This window comes from Elgaria multicarinata, chromosome 10 (genome assembly GCF_023053635.1).
Source record: "Elgaria multicarinata webbii isolate HBS135686 ecotype San Diego chromosome 10, rElgMul1.1.pri, whole genome shotgun sequence".
NCBI classification, from domain to species: Eukaryota; Metazoa; Chordata; class Lepidosauria; order Squamata; family Anguidae; genus Elgaria; species Elgaria multicarinata.
This window is the reverse complement of record NC_086180.1, coordinates 54,576,197-54,593,923: the sequence shown is the minus strand read 5'-3', so window position 1 is coordinate 54,593,923 and position 17,727 is coordinate 54,576,197. Positions and strand designations below refer to the sequence as shown.

Below are 17,727 nucleotides of genomic sequence, written 5' to 3'. Positions count from 1 at the left end.
CTGTATACCTAGTACAGGTATTTTAAAATGTTTACCATAGTAGGAAAATAAGGGCTGCCTAAAATGCATTTATACTACTTTACTACTGGAGAAGTAGTACAGTTGTTGAGCACAATTATTGTATGCTGAAGGTTTTTGATCCAATCCCTGACATTTATAATTAAACAATCTTAAGCAGGGCCAGGAGAGAACTCCCTCTGAGACCTGGGAGAGCATTTTTTAAAAAAAATTGCAATATTTATATACAGTTTCACATCTGAAGTTTCCAGAGCAGTGAACAAAAGATAAAAGGATACTAAAAGTTTTAAACAAAAAACCTAGTACCAATAAAAAGAAGTGCCTAGAATAAAACTATCTTCAGTAGGAGCCAGAAACACAGCAATATTGGTACCTGCTTGACTCTAGAAGCAGGCACTTCCACACAGAGAGAATGACCACACTGAAAGCTCTGCTCCAGGTAGATTCCTACCAGGCCATAGGAAGGTCTGATCTAAGCCACTGGTTTTATTGTTTGCTTTGGGAATTCTACAGTAGGAATGAATGGTGCCATACAAATTACTAAGAACAGAACACACGTTACCCAAAAATCAGCTGCTGCCCCAATCCCTCCGCTAGAATAGAGATAATTAGTTTGTAGAAGAAACGTTAATTTAATACACAAACAAGTTTGCCATCATGCCTGTGATACTCTACAATTCCTAGTGGTATTTCCTATTCCCAAGCAGGAGGGCATGGTGTCAAAGAAAGAAGGAAGGCAAAATCATGACAACATCTAGTTTTCCTACATGGAAAAGCCCCCACCCATGAACATGTTAGGCCTCTGAGCTCTAGGTTGTATTGTGGGACAGAAAACAGCATCTAAAGGCCATTTGTCATTCATATACAATAAATATATACATATATGCCATGGTGCTGTGTCTGGCTGTAACAGGCAGAAATTTAAGAAGCTTACACAAAGGGAATTAAAAGAAGCCCTTCAATTTTTCGAAACAATCAAGGATCTTGAAATTGTGATGCTTTACTCATTTAGACCAAGTCCAGGGAAATGATACTGAGGCATTGATTGGTTTTACCAACAACACCAACAAATTGGCAAAGAAAATGGAGATTTCACAGAAGTAGGACACTGGTTGCATATAATGGTAGAATTTGTTTGAAGAAGGAAGGCAACCTGCAGGCTAGAATACATTTCAAAGTTTGGATTTAAAGTTGCCCTTCTGCACATGGAAGATGTTTTCAACTGTATTGCACCATCCAAATATGTTGTTCTGCTTGTGCAAGCTTTTATGTACACACAAATTACAAATTAATAGGTAGGGAGACAATATGCCATAAGGCAGATACTTGGATTGATAGTCCATCTTAAGATAGCTAAGAGCATTTAAAAACAAACAAGCATATTCACAAACAAAAATGCTTCTATGCCAGGCTTATTTACAAGAAATTAGTATTTGTTTTAAAGTGGTATATATAATAAGCTGCTCTAAGGAATTGTATCGGAACACATCAGGAGAAATGTAATAGAAGGAGGTATGTAATGCTATGCTGGTCCATCAGTCTCTGGATCATTAAGACATAGAATATTTGACCATTAGCCAGAATGCTTTATTGAAGAGGCTTTCTAGCCATTTACAATAATTTATAAAAGTTTTTTTAAATTAAAGCATTTGTCAAAAGTGTACATTTACATTCATGATGATTCATAGCCTGAGCTGTATATACACATGAGGGTATATCATATTCAAGACAGGATACACACCTTGTAAAAACAAGGTTAGTAAAATGGTTCTTTAGCTTTACTTTTAAAAATAGCTGGAAGTAATATTTGTGGACTTCCAACTACTTGTCAGGCTGTCGCTTTAGAACACTGATGAATGCATCCTTTGGAACTTCCACATTCCCAATTTTCCTCAACTTCTTCTTTCCTTCTGCTTGCCTTTTCAAAAGTTTCATTTTCCGTGAAATATCTCCACCATACTATTTTTTTTTAAAAAAAAGTAACTGTGTTAATTCATTCAGATTTTACAGAATTAGCCCACAACATCAACAAGGAAGCTATACTGAGGCTCCGGCCATATTTTTCTAATGTTTTGTAAGTATCATGGACAATAAAAACATCTATACAGAATTGTAGTAACTGTGCTATCAACCATTCCTCATACATGTACGCAATACAGCTTTGAGTAAAGGAAGTAGTATTACTTCTAAAAATCAAAAGTCTTTACTTGACGTATTGTGAATCTACAACATTGAACAAGCTTGTCAGTTTTCCTGAGTTCACATGCATCATCAAGAGAAATCGAAAACACATTGGAAAACTAGGAACATGTAGATAGCTTATAAATGAAACAAAAGAATACACAGGAAAAAGAACTGCAATCTCAAATACTATAGAAGGAAAAATCCAGATACTTACACATTTTGCCAGGACATTTTTTCTGTAAGCTTTGACTCTGGAAGAGAGAAGTTGGATGATGGTTCAATGCTTAAACCAAACTGCATTCTTTGGAGGGTGTAATGCAAAGATGTTCCATAGTGTGACCTCACGTTGGATCACAAACGCTCTGAATCAATAACATGTGACCTCAAATCACAAGTGACCTTTGGCAATAAGGACCTACAACTATTTGATCTGAATGAAATCCAGAACTTCCTACAATCTGTTTTCTCATTTACTTTAACCACATATTTTAAAGACAGTGGAAGCCAATATAACTACTAGTCTACTTTTCACATATCAAAGAGGACAATTTATCTGAAATATTTCAAATTCCTACTATGCACTTCCTAATCACAGTGGTACTACAGAGAAATGTGATTATCCTTCCTTTCAAGAGATGATTCCTTTTATTCAGAATAAGAGATTATTTTGTTACTGCCCCAACTATATGCCATGTTCTGCATTCAATGTGCAGCTGCCCTTCAAGACAGTTTAAAAGCTTCACATGATTCAGAAGGCAGCATTACAATTGCTTGTACACAACAGCCACATGTGGCCATGTTCAGAAAGCTTCAATGGCTATTGGTCAGTCTCCAGGCTAAATTCAAGGTGCTGAACACCTCCCATACTATCATCCCTGTACATTAAGATCTAGCTCCTGGAATAGATGCCTTCTCTGAAAAAATGTTGACATCTACTCGGATTAGGATTTTTAATCAATAAAGGGACCTGGTCTGTGAAATACAAGTAAAAAGAATAAACTATCATGTTGAATGAAATTGCTCATTTACATGCATATTTGAATGTGTCTTTAGTTGTATCATTTAAAGAGCCTTGGATTTCAATTTGAATATCAAGTGAATACCAGGGAACACTTTAACAGTTACTAGAGATGAAAGGGGGGGAAAGCAATGTATTTATTTGGTTTGTAGTAGTATGAAGAATCCAGTTGTATAACAAATTACACTTCAGTTGCCTTTTATAACAGAATCAAGACTAACAACTCACGTTTCTCTTGCAATTACTTTGCTTCCAACAGCTGCCTGAATAGCTATTTCAAACAGTTGTCTTGGAATAACATCTTTTAAACGTTCACACATGGCTTTAGCAACAGGGTATGCTTTGTCCCTGAAAAAAGAAAAAGTGAGAATATCATCTGATATTCTAAACCCAAAATCTAAACCCATCAATGTAAACTTTAAACTGTGTTAAAATTTCAAATTACCTAGATAAAGGCAAATACAACAAAATCACTCTGAGGGACAGAACTACAATTGTACTTATTTGTACTATGAAACTGAGAATGCAATCAAAAGCAGGAAACTTAAATGGAAACATAGTTTAAGTGTTTGGCCATTACCCCACAAATGCTGAGAATATTTGGAAGAAGTTCCTTGTGATTTGGCAAGGATATCTAAAATTTAGTTTTGTCTGAAAATAGGAGGGCATTTTTAGTTGACTTACTTATGTACAATAGTTACCAGTTCTTCTACAGCATTTCCATTTAAAAGAATGTCCATTTTGACAAGTTCTGCAGTCTGGTATCCTGCATCTTCATAGTCAAAACTGAAGAACAAAAAACTCATATTCAATTCATCACTCAAACTGATTTCTTATTTTAGCTTTTTAAAAGATAACATTTTTAACAACATTTAAATAATTCGTTAAATAAGGACACAGAATTTTTGTCCCCCAGTAAAATCTTCAACTTTTATGTGGTGATGGGAATTATTAACCCACTACAGACCTCTTCCCAGTTCAACCCCAGACTAAGCTATTGAGTATACTCTTTAGTTCAACCAGATCCATAACGACACAAATCGAAGCAGTCATTACTCCTCCGTTTCCTATACTTGGGGTGAGATCTGGAGATTCCCTCCCTCTTTTCTTTTAAAGTATTCCTCTAGCTTCCACTAGAGATTGCTAGAGGACTTCAAACAAAGAAAGCAGAGAGTAAAAGAAGGAAATAACCTGCCTAGGACAGCAAGGTCTTAAAAGATAGAGGGTAGGCTATCTGCTGTCAGGCAATGAGGTAAAACTGATACAATTTATTCCCCGCTTTTCATTATAAAATAATTCCAAAGCGGGGTACGAACCAATAAAATCATACAGCATCAACAAGTAAAACAGGTCAGGACAGAAAGACTGAAATGAGATAGATTCAGAGGTCTTTAGTGGGCTCCAAAGGCTTGTAAGTCAATGCCGACCATATATGAAGCGGGAGGGACTCCCGCAGGCAAACGTGGCAGCATCCCCACTGGATCTTAATATTCAAGCAGGGCTCCATCAGGTATCCAGGTCCTAATCTGTGTAGGGCTTTATATGTTGGCAAAAGCACCTTTCTGCTCTTTCAGAAGGAGCACAACCCCATCTAGAACAGGCAATTCCCTATTTCCCAGACAAGAGAACTTTGCCACAGTGCCTCCATCTTGTCAGGATTCAGCCTCAGCTTATTGGCCCTCTTCCATCCCACCACTGCATCCAGTCACTGGTCAAAGGCCTGCACATTCTCTCCTAGCTAAGATGATACAGAGAAACAGAGGTGGGTATCATTACTGTATTGATGACACTTTACTCCAAATCCCCTAATGACCACCTCCAACCATTTCTGTTCCTAAATAGCATTAGGGACAGATCAGAACCTTATGGGGCCCCACAACCCAACTGCCAAGGGCCCAAGGTATGGTCACCCAATGCTATCCTCTGTACGTGACCCTGAAGTAAAGAGCAGAACCACTGTGGCACTGTGCCCTCAACTCCCAACCTTGCCCTCAACTCCAATTTCATTAGCAGGGCAAGGGCTGATCCCTTTCATGATCGTGGCTATACTGGAGGACTCTCTTTTCAGTTGTTTGCTCTCCCTCTATTGCGCCTGCCCCATCCCGCCCCTGTCCTTCCCCCTCCAGTTCATTGGTTCTTGTCAGGTGATGGACGTGGGCGCTTCCACTCAGGACCTGATTTATTTATGTATACAGAGCGTCCCCAATATCGAAGTGATCACAATGGTTAAAGTTTGAGGGGTCACAGACAGGGCTTCCTTATCTCACAGAAGTCCCCAAAGTGTTTGGGAAGCGCTGGGGGAGGGGACAGAGGAGGACTTTAAGCCAGGTGGGGAGTCCTCCGGACAGCACAGGGGTGACTTTCTATGTCACCTCTTTGCTTAATGTCAAGCCACCTTCCAAACTTTCACACACTCTTTTCCCCATGCCTTGTTGGAAAAGCACTGCTAAGGCTGCCCCTTGCCCCTTTTTCAGCATTTAAATATCTCAGAGCATCCCCCATTTTCACACTCCAAATCCCAGTTATTTTACCCCCCTCTCCCAATCCCAATTAATAACACTTTACATAGAATCATTGCACCTGTTCTTCCCAGCCAAAGTCCCAACAAAACAATCAACAACTTTGTAGGTAACTGCGGAAAATCCCAGATCCATCAGCCAATGTGACGGATGTAACCAAAATGCTTACAGCTCCCTCATTTTTACAGATAGAGATGAAACTTGGCACCACGATAGCTCTTAAGTCGGACTTTAGGCATGCCAAATTTGAACGATATCCCTTCATCCATTGATTTTTTAAAATGATTTTTTTTATTTCCCCCCTCAAACCATTCACCCACATAAACACATAAACACACACACACACACACACACACACAGAATCTCCTGCATCAATACAGAAATGATATTACCTGGCATATCCAGAGGACAGGGATTTCAGACTGTCATAAAAATCTACTACAATTTCATTCAGTGGAAAGAAATACTTCATCATGACTCTGTGGTCATCAATGTACAGCAGGTCCTTCTGAACAGCCCTTCGATTCTGACAAGAAACACAGTAGTTTGAGAGTCAACTGCCATTGTTTTTTATCTGCATAGGCATTTTAAAACAAACTATCAATTGTGCTATATTTTAGATTTAAGTTTGTATATTTTTAACTGGTTGAAATGGTCTTATGGCTCCCATTTTGTTGTTGTTTTGATTTTAGATTGTTTTTATTTTATTGTATTGTATCATTTTATGTATACTACCCTCAAATCCTTCTAGGATGAAGGTGTGGTTTATAAAAAGCGGAAGAAGAAGAAAAATCTTCACAGAAAGTTAAATTCTGTGAATTTTAAGCTGAGGGACTAATAAGAAGAAGCTGGTAATTTACTTACCCTAAGCCATTCAAGAACCAGTGTTTATGGAAGATGTATTTTCTGACATATCTTGTTTGCATATTTTCCGGTGGTTTTTTCCATCACCAACATTCTTAACACTTCTTATTGCTGAGGTACCAAAAGGTTCATGGAAATCATAGAAAAATATTTTTGTTTGATAACCTACAGCAGGGATGGACAAGTCTTTTTCCTGAGCAACTTGCAATCTAAATTAGTTTCTCTCTTTCAATGCTACTTGGACTCCTGGTATCATTTTTCACCCTGTAAGCAAAGCTATAGGACCTCAATGATAGGGAACCTGTGGCCCTCCAAATGTTGTTAGACTCCAAGTCCCATACTCCCTGACCAGTGGCCATGCTGGCTGGGGCTGATGGGAACTGAAGTCTGACAACATCCAGGGGGGCATAGGTTCTCCATCCTTGAGGTCCTATAGCTTTACTCCCAGGGTGAAAAAAGGTGCCAGGAGCCCAAGTAGCACTGAAAGAGAGAAACTAATTTAGATTGCAAGTTGCTCAGGAAAAAGACTTGTCCACATGCATTTATTTGGAATAATTTATTCAGCTTTGAAAACTGTTGTCAAGCTGGAAAGTTTTCAAAGGACAGATCTATGAGGATGATAGAAAAGGGTGTGTTTCGCTTAGACAAACTAGAAAACTGGCTCAGTCAAAATGTATTTTGAAGGACCTACTTTAAAGAGTTGTTATAAGAATTTCCAAGATAAAACATACAAACTGTTCTGAACACTAGAGAAGACCTAGTAGTAGTAGAACAACAACAACAACAAGAATTCATATTGTATTATCATCATCTAGGCCACATTAATTGTCTGAATTTAGTAATCCTGGGGAACCTGGGGTTTCCCAACACTGACTTTCTTTACACTGCATAGCTGCAGGGGAGGGTTTGGTGTGGTCTGGGGCATACACTCAGTTCATACTGGTAATAATGAGGCTCAAAACACCTGGCCAGTGTGAGCCAAGTATGTAGTCTAGAATATGTCACCAGAATCCTCCGCATTATGAAAGGTTAGATTACGGACAAGTTGCTACCTGAAAGCTTGAAAACCAATGGACTGATTAATTAAAATTGCCTCATTTAACTTGTTAATGTTCTCCACCCGATGGTACAAACCAACCTGGCAGAGAGCCATTATTTTCCCAATATATTCTTCAGGGGTTATGATTGTGCCCAAAACAACAGGCTCCAAATATTCAATTACTGTTGATTTATCAGGAAACTCAGCAGGATTTATGATGGTGATCTCCTCTTTCCCATATTCCTACAAAAACAGAAGAGAAACCAGTTTGCAACATGGCTGGCCATAAATTCCTGTCAAAAGCAAATTCCTCAGTGCTTTACCACAATTCTGAAATGGCATTCATTCATGAATTAAAATGGGAGGATCATCTGACTCTTCCACCCCCAAAGGGCAAGGAAGTCAACTCCCAGTGAGTTCTTTTGCATCTCTTAAATGCTCTCTGAGCCCTTGTAACGATTCAGGAAATGGGATAAAAATGGGAACCCAATGAAATGGGTTCACACACAGGTGGAATTATAAGCAAATGTACTAGTGCCTGTTAATCAACACAACTTAGATTCTGTTTCACAGAAAGTAAAAAAGATAGCATACAGGCCTGGTTCAGATGTCACACTGAGCTGTCAAACCATGATTTATCAAAGTGGAGTGCACTGCAGGCTCAAGCCCATGCCACCCCCAATCAGCCCACACACTCCTTTCCCCGATTAATGTTAACTATGGTTTAGAATTATGTCTGGAAGAGCATAATCATAGTTATTACCACTATAACTAGCTTAATCAGACACTGCAAGCAACATTAAAAGTTGGGTTTCGATCTCTGGTTTAAAGCCTTGCTAAAGTTGCCAGAAGCTATAGCTACACTGGTTCAGACTATAGGCTAAACCACAGTTAACACTAACCAAGGAAAGGAGAGATTGGGCCATGCGAGAGGGCAGGGAAAGAGTGTGAGCCTGCAATGTGTTTCTGATTGGCCAAATTACGGTTTGGTCATTGATCCAGCATGACATTGTCAGGGCCCAGCTTCACCACTGCAGTAGGCCTTATAGTGTATAGCTAAGATTTAATTAGAAGTAATCTGGAAGGGTCTGGGCCTATTTCAGTTTATAGAATATCAGAACCTGTGCGAGCATATCTCTGTCAGTATTCTCAGAGCAGAACCAGAAGGAGCTACCTTATTCCCATCTACCTGCAGAGTCAGCCTTGGCAAAGAAGCTCTCTGTGAGAAGCTGACACAGGTGAGGTAAGGTTAGCAGAAGGATCACCCAGGTTGAAGCGTCCCTTCTGGAAGTTGAGCAGTGACGCCCTGTTTGGACGGGGGGCTTGCTAAAAGGCCCAAAGGCCTTGTCTGTTAAGGGGTCTGGAGCAGGTATCTTACAGTCACGGGGAAACCATGTTGCTGAAGATCTCAGTCACGGTTGTAGTGATTAGTTTTTGGTTGTTCTAGAATTTCTTAGAGCCTATAACTATTGGTCATCAGTTATATGATTTCTGAAGCAAGTAACCATTAAGCTCTTGCCATGGGATTTCCTGCAATAAGGAAGTCTCACTGATTTGGGTGTCCCATGGCAGATTGCCTGACTGTGTGTGCTGGAAGGATCAGGAAAGCTTACAGACATCTGAAACTGTGTGTAGCATTGTGTCACCCCTTGACACTTGAAATTTATTTCTTCTTAACCATTTCAGCTACAATTTACCCCATGATGCTGAGTGACATGTATCACTGTTTGTTAGTTTATTTAGATTTAACAATCCCGCATCACCTTTATCAATTTTGCTGAAGAAAGAATTGCCTTGTATGGGACTGTGGGGGCTGTCAAAATGACAGATGCATTGTATTCTTGCTCCAAACGCTGATTAAAAACTTCCATATGTAAAAGGCCGAGGAAACCCAACCTGCAAATACAAGATTTACACTGTATTCTCTGGCCACTTGCATTGTCAATTGCAACATGATAAAGAATAATTTGAGCTGAAATGCCAAGTAAGCAAGTTCAACTTCCAAGTCAAATGAAATCAAGAGAAGTTTCCACATTGCACTGAAGAGGATCACATCCAGAAAAAAACTCTCTGAACTTGATGCCCAAACTAGTAGATTGAACACAATAAAAAAAACCCACCTCCATCCTGCTCCCAAGGCAAGGCTACTATCGCGGTGAAGGGTAACACTGGAGTCGTTAAGCGTCAGTTTTTCTACAGCACTTTTCAGGTTATTATATTCTGACTGGTCTACTGGGTACATTCCTGTCAATACACACAGAACTTTGAATGATAGTAGCGGCAGATCAATACCCTCCTACATTTGATGCAGCACTTTCTTTAGGGCCACTTTAAAACCTCCGTTTGCGGCAACAAATACCTTTTTAATTGCAGCCCAGAAATAAACCACAATTTAAACTAAATCTCTTTAGTCTCATTTTACAGAGAAGTCTTAAATATTACATATGCATACACACACAAACACAAATACATATTCATATTCCTGTATGATTTCCAATGGAACAAATTAGCTGGAGTGTTTTATGGAATTTTCGGCAAAAGAAAATGGTTTCTTGGTATTAAAGCTAATAAAGTAAAACTGGTTATCTTAACAAATGTGAAAAGACCCAAAAAAAAAAAAATCTTAAGCCTATCCAAAATTATAATTCTTTCAACAACATAAATAAATAAGCTACCTTTCCCAAGTTACTGTTATAAGAAGGTTCTGAAGCATCACTTTGCATGATTTACAGAATTCCACTATAAGCACAAAATGAAAGCACTGTTAACAAGAAGATTGTGTTTATCCTCTAGGTGGTTCCTTGCATATACTTTCATTACATCAGCAACCCAAAAAAACCACACACACAAAAACCACAGTGCTTTCTCAAAAGCTATGTCTGTGATTGCATGTTTAAACTCCACCAGGACATGATAAAGAAGGTGCTTTCCATTGAGGCCCTTCCTCTTGGAAAACATGCCTTCTTCTAATGTTTCCTACTTACGAATGCTGGCAAAGTTGTCAGCTCTTCAATAGAAAGCACACACCTTTAGATCCTGTATTCCCACACTTCCAAGCCAGTAAACAAAGGTCGTCTCATGATGTCTTCTTGGATTCCCTAATTAAATAACTGATTTTGACAACAGATTAAGTTGGGCAGATTCAGATTGCTTCCCATCTTTAGAATACGCGCACCTCACCTGCAAAGACCATTGGTTTCGCTGATTTAAACCCAGGAAAGGGCTCCACTGGTTGATTATGTAAATAAAGAGTATCTCCTATTTGGGCTTCCGTAATATCTTTCATTCCAGCAATCAGATAGCCAACCTGGCCAGCATACCTAAACGAAATGGGTATCATTTGGAAACACGTAATACCTTAAATATTTCATTTTTTTTTTATTATTATTAAATTTTTATTCATTTTCAACACTATATAAACATAGATAAACATTACCAAAATATAACTGAAACAAAACACAATAAGAAAAAGAAAAACATCAAATATCTGCTGCATACATATTGAATGATTGTTGAGTACAAATATCAAAAACTATTACATATACCTTATCATACTACAACATCTTCGTTCTTAACATAAAAGTGCACCCCCCACCTCGGGATCATTCTTGAGTCCAAAATCTAATCGTTTCTTCTGCTGGTGGTTTCCCACTTCCCTTAGTAAACACAAACACTAGGAACTGTTTCCAAATTCCTTCGAACTCATTTATTTTAGTTACGCCTTTTCTCCACTTAATATTACATGTCAGTTTATCATTAATGGCTATGTCCCAGACTTCTTTGTACCATTCCTCAATAGTATATTCCCCTTGGACCTTCCAGTTCCTAGCTACCATCAGTCGTGCTGCAACCAACAAATTCGATATCAGCTCTATAGTTCCTTTTCCACACTTTATATCTTCAAATAGTGACAGCAATGCTATTTTTGGTGTTTGTTCTATTTTCATTCCCACTATTTCTTCAATTTCTGAGAACACCATCTTCCATAATCTTTGTACATATTTGCATTGCCACCACATATGTAAATACGTTCCTTTTTCCCCACAACCTCTCCAACAATTTGCTGAATGTTGATCACTTATCTTATTCAATCTAACCGGGGTTAGGTACCACCTCCATAGGATTTTAAAATAATTCTCCTTTATTCTTACTGATAAACTTCTCAACACTCTTTGTTTCCATAGTCCCTCCCAGCTCTGTCGCCCTATTTGTATCTTCAAATCTGATTCCCAAACCATTTTCTCTGTATTCTCTCTAAACTCCTTCTCTAACAATATTTTATATATTTCACTCATTAATCCTTTTGAAACTATACTCCCTCCTTTCCCTTCCTCCTTACTTACTACTAATTCTTCAAACCTCATCATCTTTCTGCACATTCTATTATCTTTAATCCACTTTTTATTCCATTGCTCTAATTGACCATATTCTAGCCAAGATAGCTTCTTCTCCTTTAACAAATTTTCCATATCCTCTCTTGTTTTAATATCTCTTACCCAATCCTTTAATCTTATTTTATTTTTCTCTTTTAATATTTTACATAATCTACCCTTTAGATCCTCTGGGAAATTCTTTAACATTATTATCGGTGCTAGGGGAGAGTTGCTCGGAAGCAGCTTCCCTTTAAATTTACTCCAAATTTCCCATTGAGTCCTCAGGAGTGGATTATCTATACTTCCAACCCACTTTCTTCCTCCGTCTTTAAAAAAAACATTCTCCAAATTCATCTCTACCTTATTTATGGTTTTTTCTTCCATCCAATATAAATCTCCTACTCCCATAATTGCTTCTACAACATGTCTTAATCTATTTGCTACGTAGTATAATTTTATGTTTGGGAGACCCATTCCCCCCTTTTTTTGGCTTAGGTACCAATTATTTTTATTCACTCTTGCTCTCTTTTCTCCATTACAATATTTATTAATAATATTTTGCCAACTTTTTATCTCGGTTTCTGATATTTTTATAGGTAACATTCTAAATACAAAATTAATTTTAGCTAATATCTTCATTTTTATTAAGGCTATTCTTCCGAACCAAGATAAATTTAATCTTTTATATTTCTCCAATTTCTCTAATACCTCTTTCTTTAACCTCATTAAATTTTCCTTTTCAAGATTCTCTAAATTTTTTGTAATTTTAATTCCCAAATATTTAATCTCATTCTTAACTTTCAATTCCATTCCCTTAAATTCCCAATCCTTTTCTTCCTTCTTGGTATAGTTAAACAACATCATCTCTGATTTAGACCAATTTATTTTTAACCCTGTAATTTCCTCAAATTCCCTCAACTGATATTTAATTCTTTCTAACTTTCTTAATGGATTCTTAATGGTCAATAAAGTGTCATCCGCAAACATGTTTAACTTTATTTCCCTTACCTCTCCAATTCCTTCTAACTCTTCATCCTCCCTTAGTGCCTTCGCCAAAACTTCCATAACCATTACAAACAGGACCGGCGAGAGCGGACATCCTTGTCTTGTTCCTCTGGCTAGTCGTATCTTTTCAGTAAGTCCGTCATTTACCACCACTACCGCCGTATTTTGGGAATATAGCTGTTCTATTACATTTTTAAATTTATTTCCAAATCCCAATTTATCTATAATACTCTTTAGTGCCTGCCAGCTCACACAATCAAAAGCTTTAAAAATATCTAATGCCATAATACCTGCCTTAATATTTGCTTTTTTTATTACATTTATTACATTTAAAACTCTACCCACTAAATTATGCATATGCCTTCCTACCACAAACCCACATTGATCTGCTCCTATATATTCTGCCAAAAATTTATTTAGCCGTTTGGCCATAATAGATGTAAAAATTTTAGCATCCTGATTTATTAAAGAAATAGGTCTATAAGAATCGGGATTAGTCAAATCTTTATCTGGTTTTGGGATCAGAATTATCACTGAATGTTCCCATGATTCAGGTATCTTCTCTCCTGATAATATCCTATTATAAAGTTCCATTAATTTTGGAACTAAACAGTCTTTGAAGACCTTATAATATTCTGGACCCAAACCATCTGCTCCCGGTGATTTACCAACTTTTAACTTATCAATAACCTCTTCAACTTCTCTTTGAGTTATTACTGACTCCATTAACTCCTTATATTCTAATTTTATTCCCTTCTTTATAAACCTTCCAATATACTCCTCCACCTTTTCTTGTTGACTTTCTTTACCCTTATACAATTCCTGATAGAATTCCTGAAAAATTTTTATTTTAGCTTTCATTGCATGACAATAATTCCCTCGGCTATCTTTCAACGTTTCTATCCCATTCCTCCCTTTTTCTTTTTGTGTGAGCTTGGCAAGCAACCTCGAGTTCTTATCACTGTTTTCAAAATATTCCCTTTTCATATACATTAAATTCTTTTGAATCTCTTCTATATTTAAATTTTCTAATTGTTTCTTCTTAGCTTGTATTTCCACTAATTTATATTTATCTTTAACTCGCCAATATCTTTCCTCCAAGTTTTTAATTTCTATCTCTAACTTTTCCTGTTCTGCACGTTGTTGTCTTTTTAAACTACATGTTTCTCTAATACAGATTCCTCTTGCTACAGCCTTCATGGTGTCCCAAATGACTGACCCAGCTGTTCCTCCTTTTTCATTCATTTCCCATGACTCCGACAATTCCTTCCGAATTTTATCTACTATTTTATTATATTTCAATATCTTTGTATTCAGCTTCCATCTATATGCCTCTTTATAATCTTTCTTAACTGTAAATTCTAGACTTAACAAGGCATGATCAGTTACTTTTATTACCCCCATTTCCATTTTACAAATCCTCGTTGCAAAATCTTTTGAAACAAATATATAATCTATCCTGGAGTATGTATGATGAACTGGGGAAAAGTATGAAAATCCAGGCCTATTCCCGTTAAGTAAACGCCACGAATCTAAATAATCATTTTCTTTTACTAATTTATTCAATATAGTCATATTGTTCCTCTTTTCAGCATTAGTGGGATTTGACCTGTCCCGTTTATTATCCATAACCATATTAAAATCCCCAGCTAATATAGCATACCCCTCCTTAAATTCTTCTATTTCTTTAAACAACTTTATAAAAAACTCTCTATGCCTCTCATTTGGGGCATAAACATTAATCAAAGTATAGACCTTTCCCTCAATTTTACCTTTTAACATAAGATATCTGCCCTTATCATCCTTTTTTACTTCTTCTAATATAAACCCACTTTTTTTTGAAATCAAAGTGGCCACTCCATTTTTTTTCGATGTCCCTAATGACTTTTCATAATAGGCTAACCACTTTAATTTTATCATATTCGAATTCTCGGAGCCTTGGTGTGTCTCTTGGACCATTATAATATCTGATCCCTCTTTATTAAGCATTTGTTCTATTCTCTTCCTTTTCACGACTGCCCCCAAACCTTTAACATTGAGTGTTGATACCTTTATCTTTTTATCCATAATCACCCTTTTGAAATCTCTTCCGATCCCTTGTGCTCAGCAGTTCAAACTTGCTTACATAAAAAAACAAACTCCATACATAAAACCCCCACCCTCCTACCCCAATCCCTCCTCTCCTACCTTCCCCCCCTCCCCACCCCCCCACTCTAATCCCCCCCCATATCCCCGTGAGTCTAGTACTCCAGCCATCTACTTTAAAGGGGGGGGGGAGGCAGTGCTGCGCCTGGCCGGCAGGTTTCTATATTAGCATTTCTATTTGCAATTATCTCCAAACATAATTAACAATTCTCTTACTCTCCAGATGTCCCAGCCTCATTCCCTCCCCCACCCACTCCAGCCCCATTTGCTTCCCCATCCAGACCCAGCCTCTTCAGCAATTCTTTACCTTGATCCAATGAGGTTACTCTGTGTTCCCTCCTCCCATATGTAAATCTTAAGAAAACCGGGTAACCCCATGCGTATGGAATTTTGTTCTGCATTAACATTCCAGTTATTGGTTTAATACTCCGTCTCCAATTTAATGTATGTTGAGAAAGATCATTATAAATTTGCACTGCTTTGCCTTTATATTGTAACTGGGTCAAAGATCTCAATTCTTTCATGATTTGCTCTTTTTTATAATAGTTACCAAATTTCACCAAAATATCTCTAATCCCTTTGTAGTTTTGCCCCCCCACGCGGTGGACTCGGTCCAGATCCGATCCATCTATTGGTATGTCAGGCGTCAGCTCTTTGAACCAGTTCAGAATGATTTCTCTAAGATCTTCTCCTTGTATCTGCTTCAGCTGCTTTATTCGAATTGAAGATCTACGAGATTGGTCTTCCAAGGCGATCAGACGTAATTCCCATTCCTTAAATTGAATATTTGTTGATTCTTCAAAAGCCTCTTGCTTCTTCTGGTCCAATTCCGCTTTTGCCTCTATCTCTTTGATCTTATCCGAGTTTTCTGCGGTCTTATCCGAAAGAACACGCATTTGTTGTCTAAATTCATTCATTTGCAGATCCATTTTTTTAAAAATGATGATATTATTCTCTACAATAACTGCCTTAATTTCTGCTAGGGAGGGAAAGTTGCTGTCCATTGCTTTTCCCCCTTCAGCCATATTCTTTTCTTTATTTGGTACTGTATCCAAAGAAACTGGGTCTATAACTTCGTCTTCCTGGTCTGTTCCAGGGGCTGTATCTTCCAGGTGGGAGAGGTGGGTTAAATTATGATTTGAAGGTTTCTTTTTTTGTCTATTCAACTTTTCCCACTTCTTAATCTTTTTTTTAATGTTGGACATAGGACCCTTCTGAGTAGGGCATAAATCTTAGAGCCCCCACTTCCTTAGCAACTTTTACTGGCTTCTCTTCTATGTGCCAAACACACCACCTTCTTCCCGAGGGGGAGGAAATATATTCAGTTCACAACAGCATTCACTAGAGGGGATCAGATCCAATCATTCACAGTTTCTCAAAATCCCACATCTCCCTCACAGAATGCTGTTTCTTCCCCTTCACCCCCCCCTTCTCGGCACACCGCAAACAGCTTCCACTTTCCACTTTACAAAGATTACAGCAAACAACTTCAAAGCCAGTATTTCAATCTTTCCAACTTAAGATAAAGGATGAGAAGTGAGGATCGCTGTAAATCAGATCAACGTCTAACAAGCATAAGTTCTTTCTTTTCAAACTGCGACATCAATCATGTTACTTTACTTTCGGTTTTGCCTCTGCAGTTTATAAAGACATTCCGTCAAGCTCACCTCATCCCATCGGCTCTTCTCAACACTTTCCAGCTCCGATAGCTTTTATAATCATTTCCTGTCGTTTGCTCAAAGATTTATGCCCATTAAAAAATAGATAATTGCTTTTTCCGGCAACGCCGCTCAGAGCCTCAGAAGAAACCTGCCACCGCCATGGCTGCCAAGCTCCGCCCCCTACCTTAAATATTTCAAATCTCTCCTTGTAAGTGAGCTATTTAAGAAGTTGGTCGCAATTCATCAGTGGGCTACAATTCCGACAAACGCTTTCCCCCTTGCTCACTGCTACAGTCTTTAATTTTTTTTAAAAAAAAAAAATGCTACATAGCTTTTGCAAATTGACAAAAGGCAATCATTTTGTTGTTGCCTGAAACGATCTAATTTAAGGCAGGAACTGAGAGGCACCAAGAAGCAGCTCCTAAATGTCATCAGCCAGTTGCACCTACCGAGCTTAGCAAGGTAACGACCCTGCTCTATATCTGCCCTGCATATCAAAGGGGAAAGAAATGGTTGATCTTTCCAAGGGCCACAAATAACTTTCTTACTGTTTTCAAACACTTTAGAAACTTACAATTTATGTGTTGGCTGCTCGTTGGGTGTCAGAATCCCTATTTCATTAACTTCATAAATCTTTTTTGTGTGAGCTGAAGTGATCTTATGGCCTTTGCGAACCTCCCCACCAAACAGGGCAACGTTGGCAATCACACCCCTGTAGGGGTCAAAGGTGGAGTCGAACACCAATGCCTTCAATGGATCATGTGTGCTAACACTGGGCCTATGAGGAGAGACAGAGAGAGATCAAGGCTGCATTGTAAAACCTATTATTATTATTTACTAAATTTATGTGTCACTTTCCACTGCAAAAAGAGAGAAAACAAACCAAAATTAAAATAAACCA

General features: G+C 37.9%; 1 protein-coding gene across 3 annotated transcripts in view; it reads right to left on the bottom strand.

The window, feature by feature from the left end:
* Positions 1-1,583: 1,583 nt before the first annotated feature.
* Positions 1,584-17,727, bottom strand: part of GUF1 (GTP binding elongation factor GUF1) — a 29,481-nt gene continuing 13,337 nt past the window's right edge. For all 3 annotated transcript variants that reach the window (XM_063135352.1, XM_063135353.1, XM_063135354.1), the window contains exons 9-18: positions 17,401-17,604; positions 10,823-10,962; positions 9,763-9,886; positions 9,406-9,538; positions 7,742-7,885; positions 6,132-6,265; positions 3,905-4,006; positions 3,449-3,568; positions 2,417-2,453; positions 1,584-1,977 (exon numbers count right to left, since the gene is read on the bottom strand). In XM_063135352.1, the coding sequence (XP_062991422.1) occupies positions 1,840-1,977; positions 2,417-2,453; positions 3,449-3,568; positions 3,905-4,006; positions 6,132-6,265; positions 7,742-7,885; positions 9,406-9,538; positions 9,763-9,886; positions 10,823-10,962; positions 17,401-17,604 (1,276 nt within the window). In that variant the 3' untranslated portion in view covers positions 1,584-1,839. The remainder of the gene's footprint in view (positions 1,978-2,416; positions 2,454-3,448; positions 3,569-3,904; positions 4,007-6,131; positions 6,266-7,741; positions 7,886-9,405; positions 9,539-9,762; positions 9,887-10,822; positions 10,963-17,400; positions 17,605-17,727) is intronic.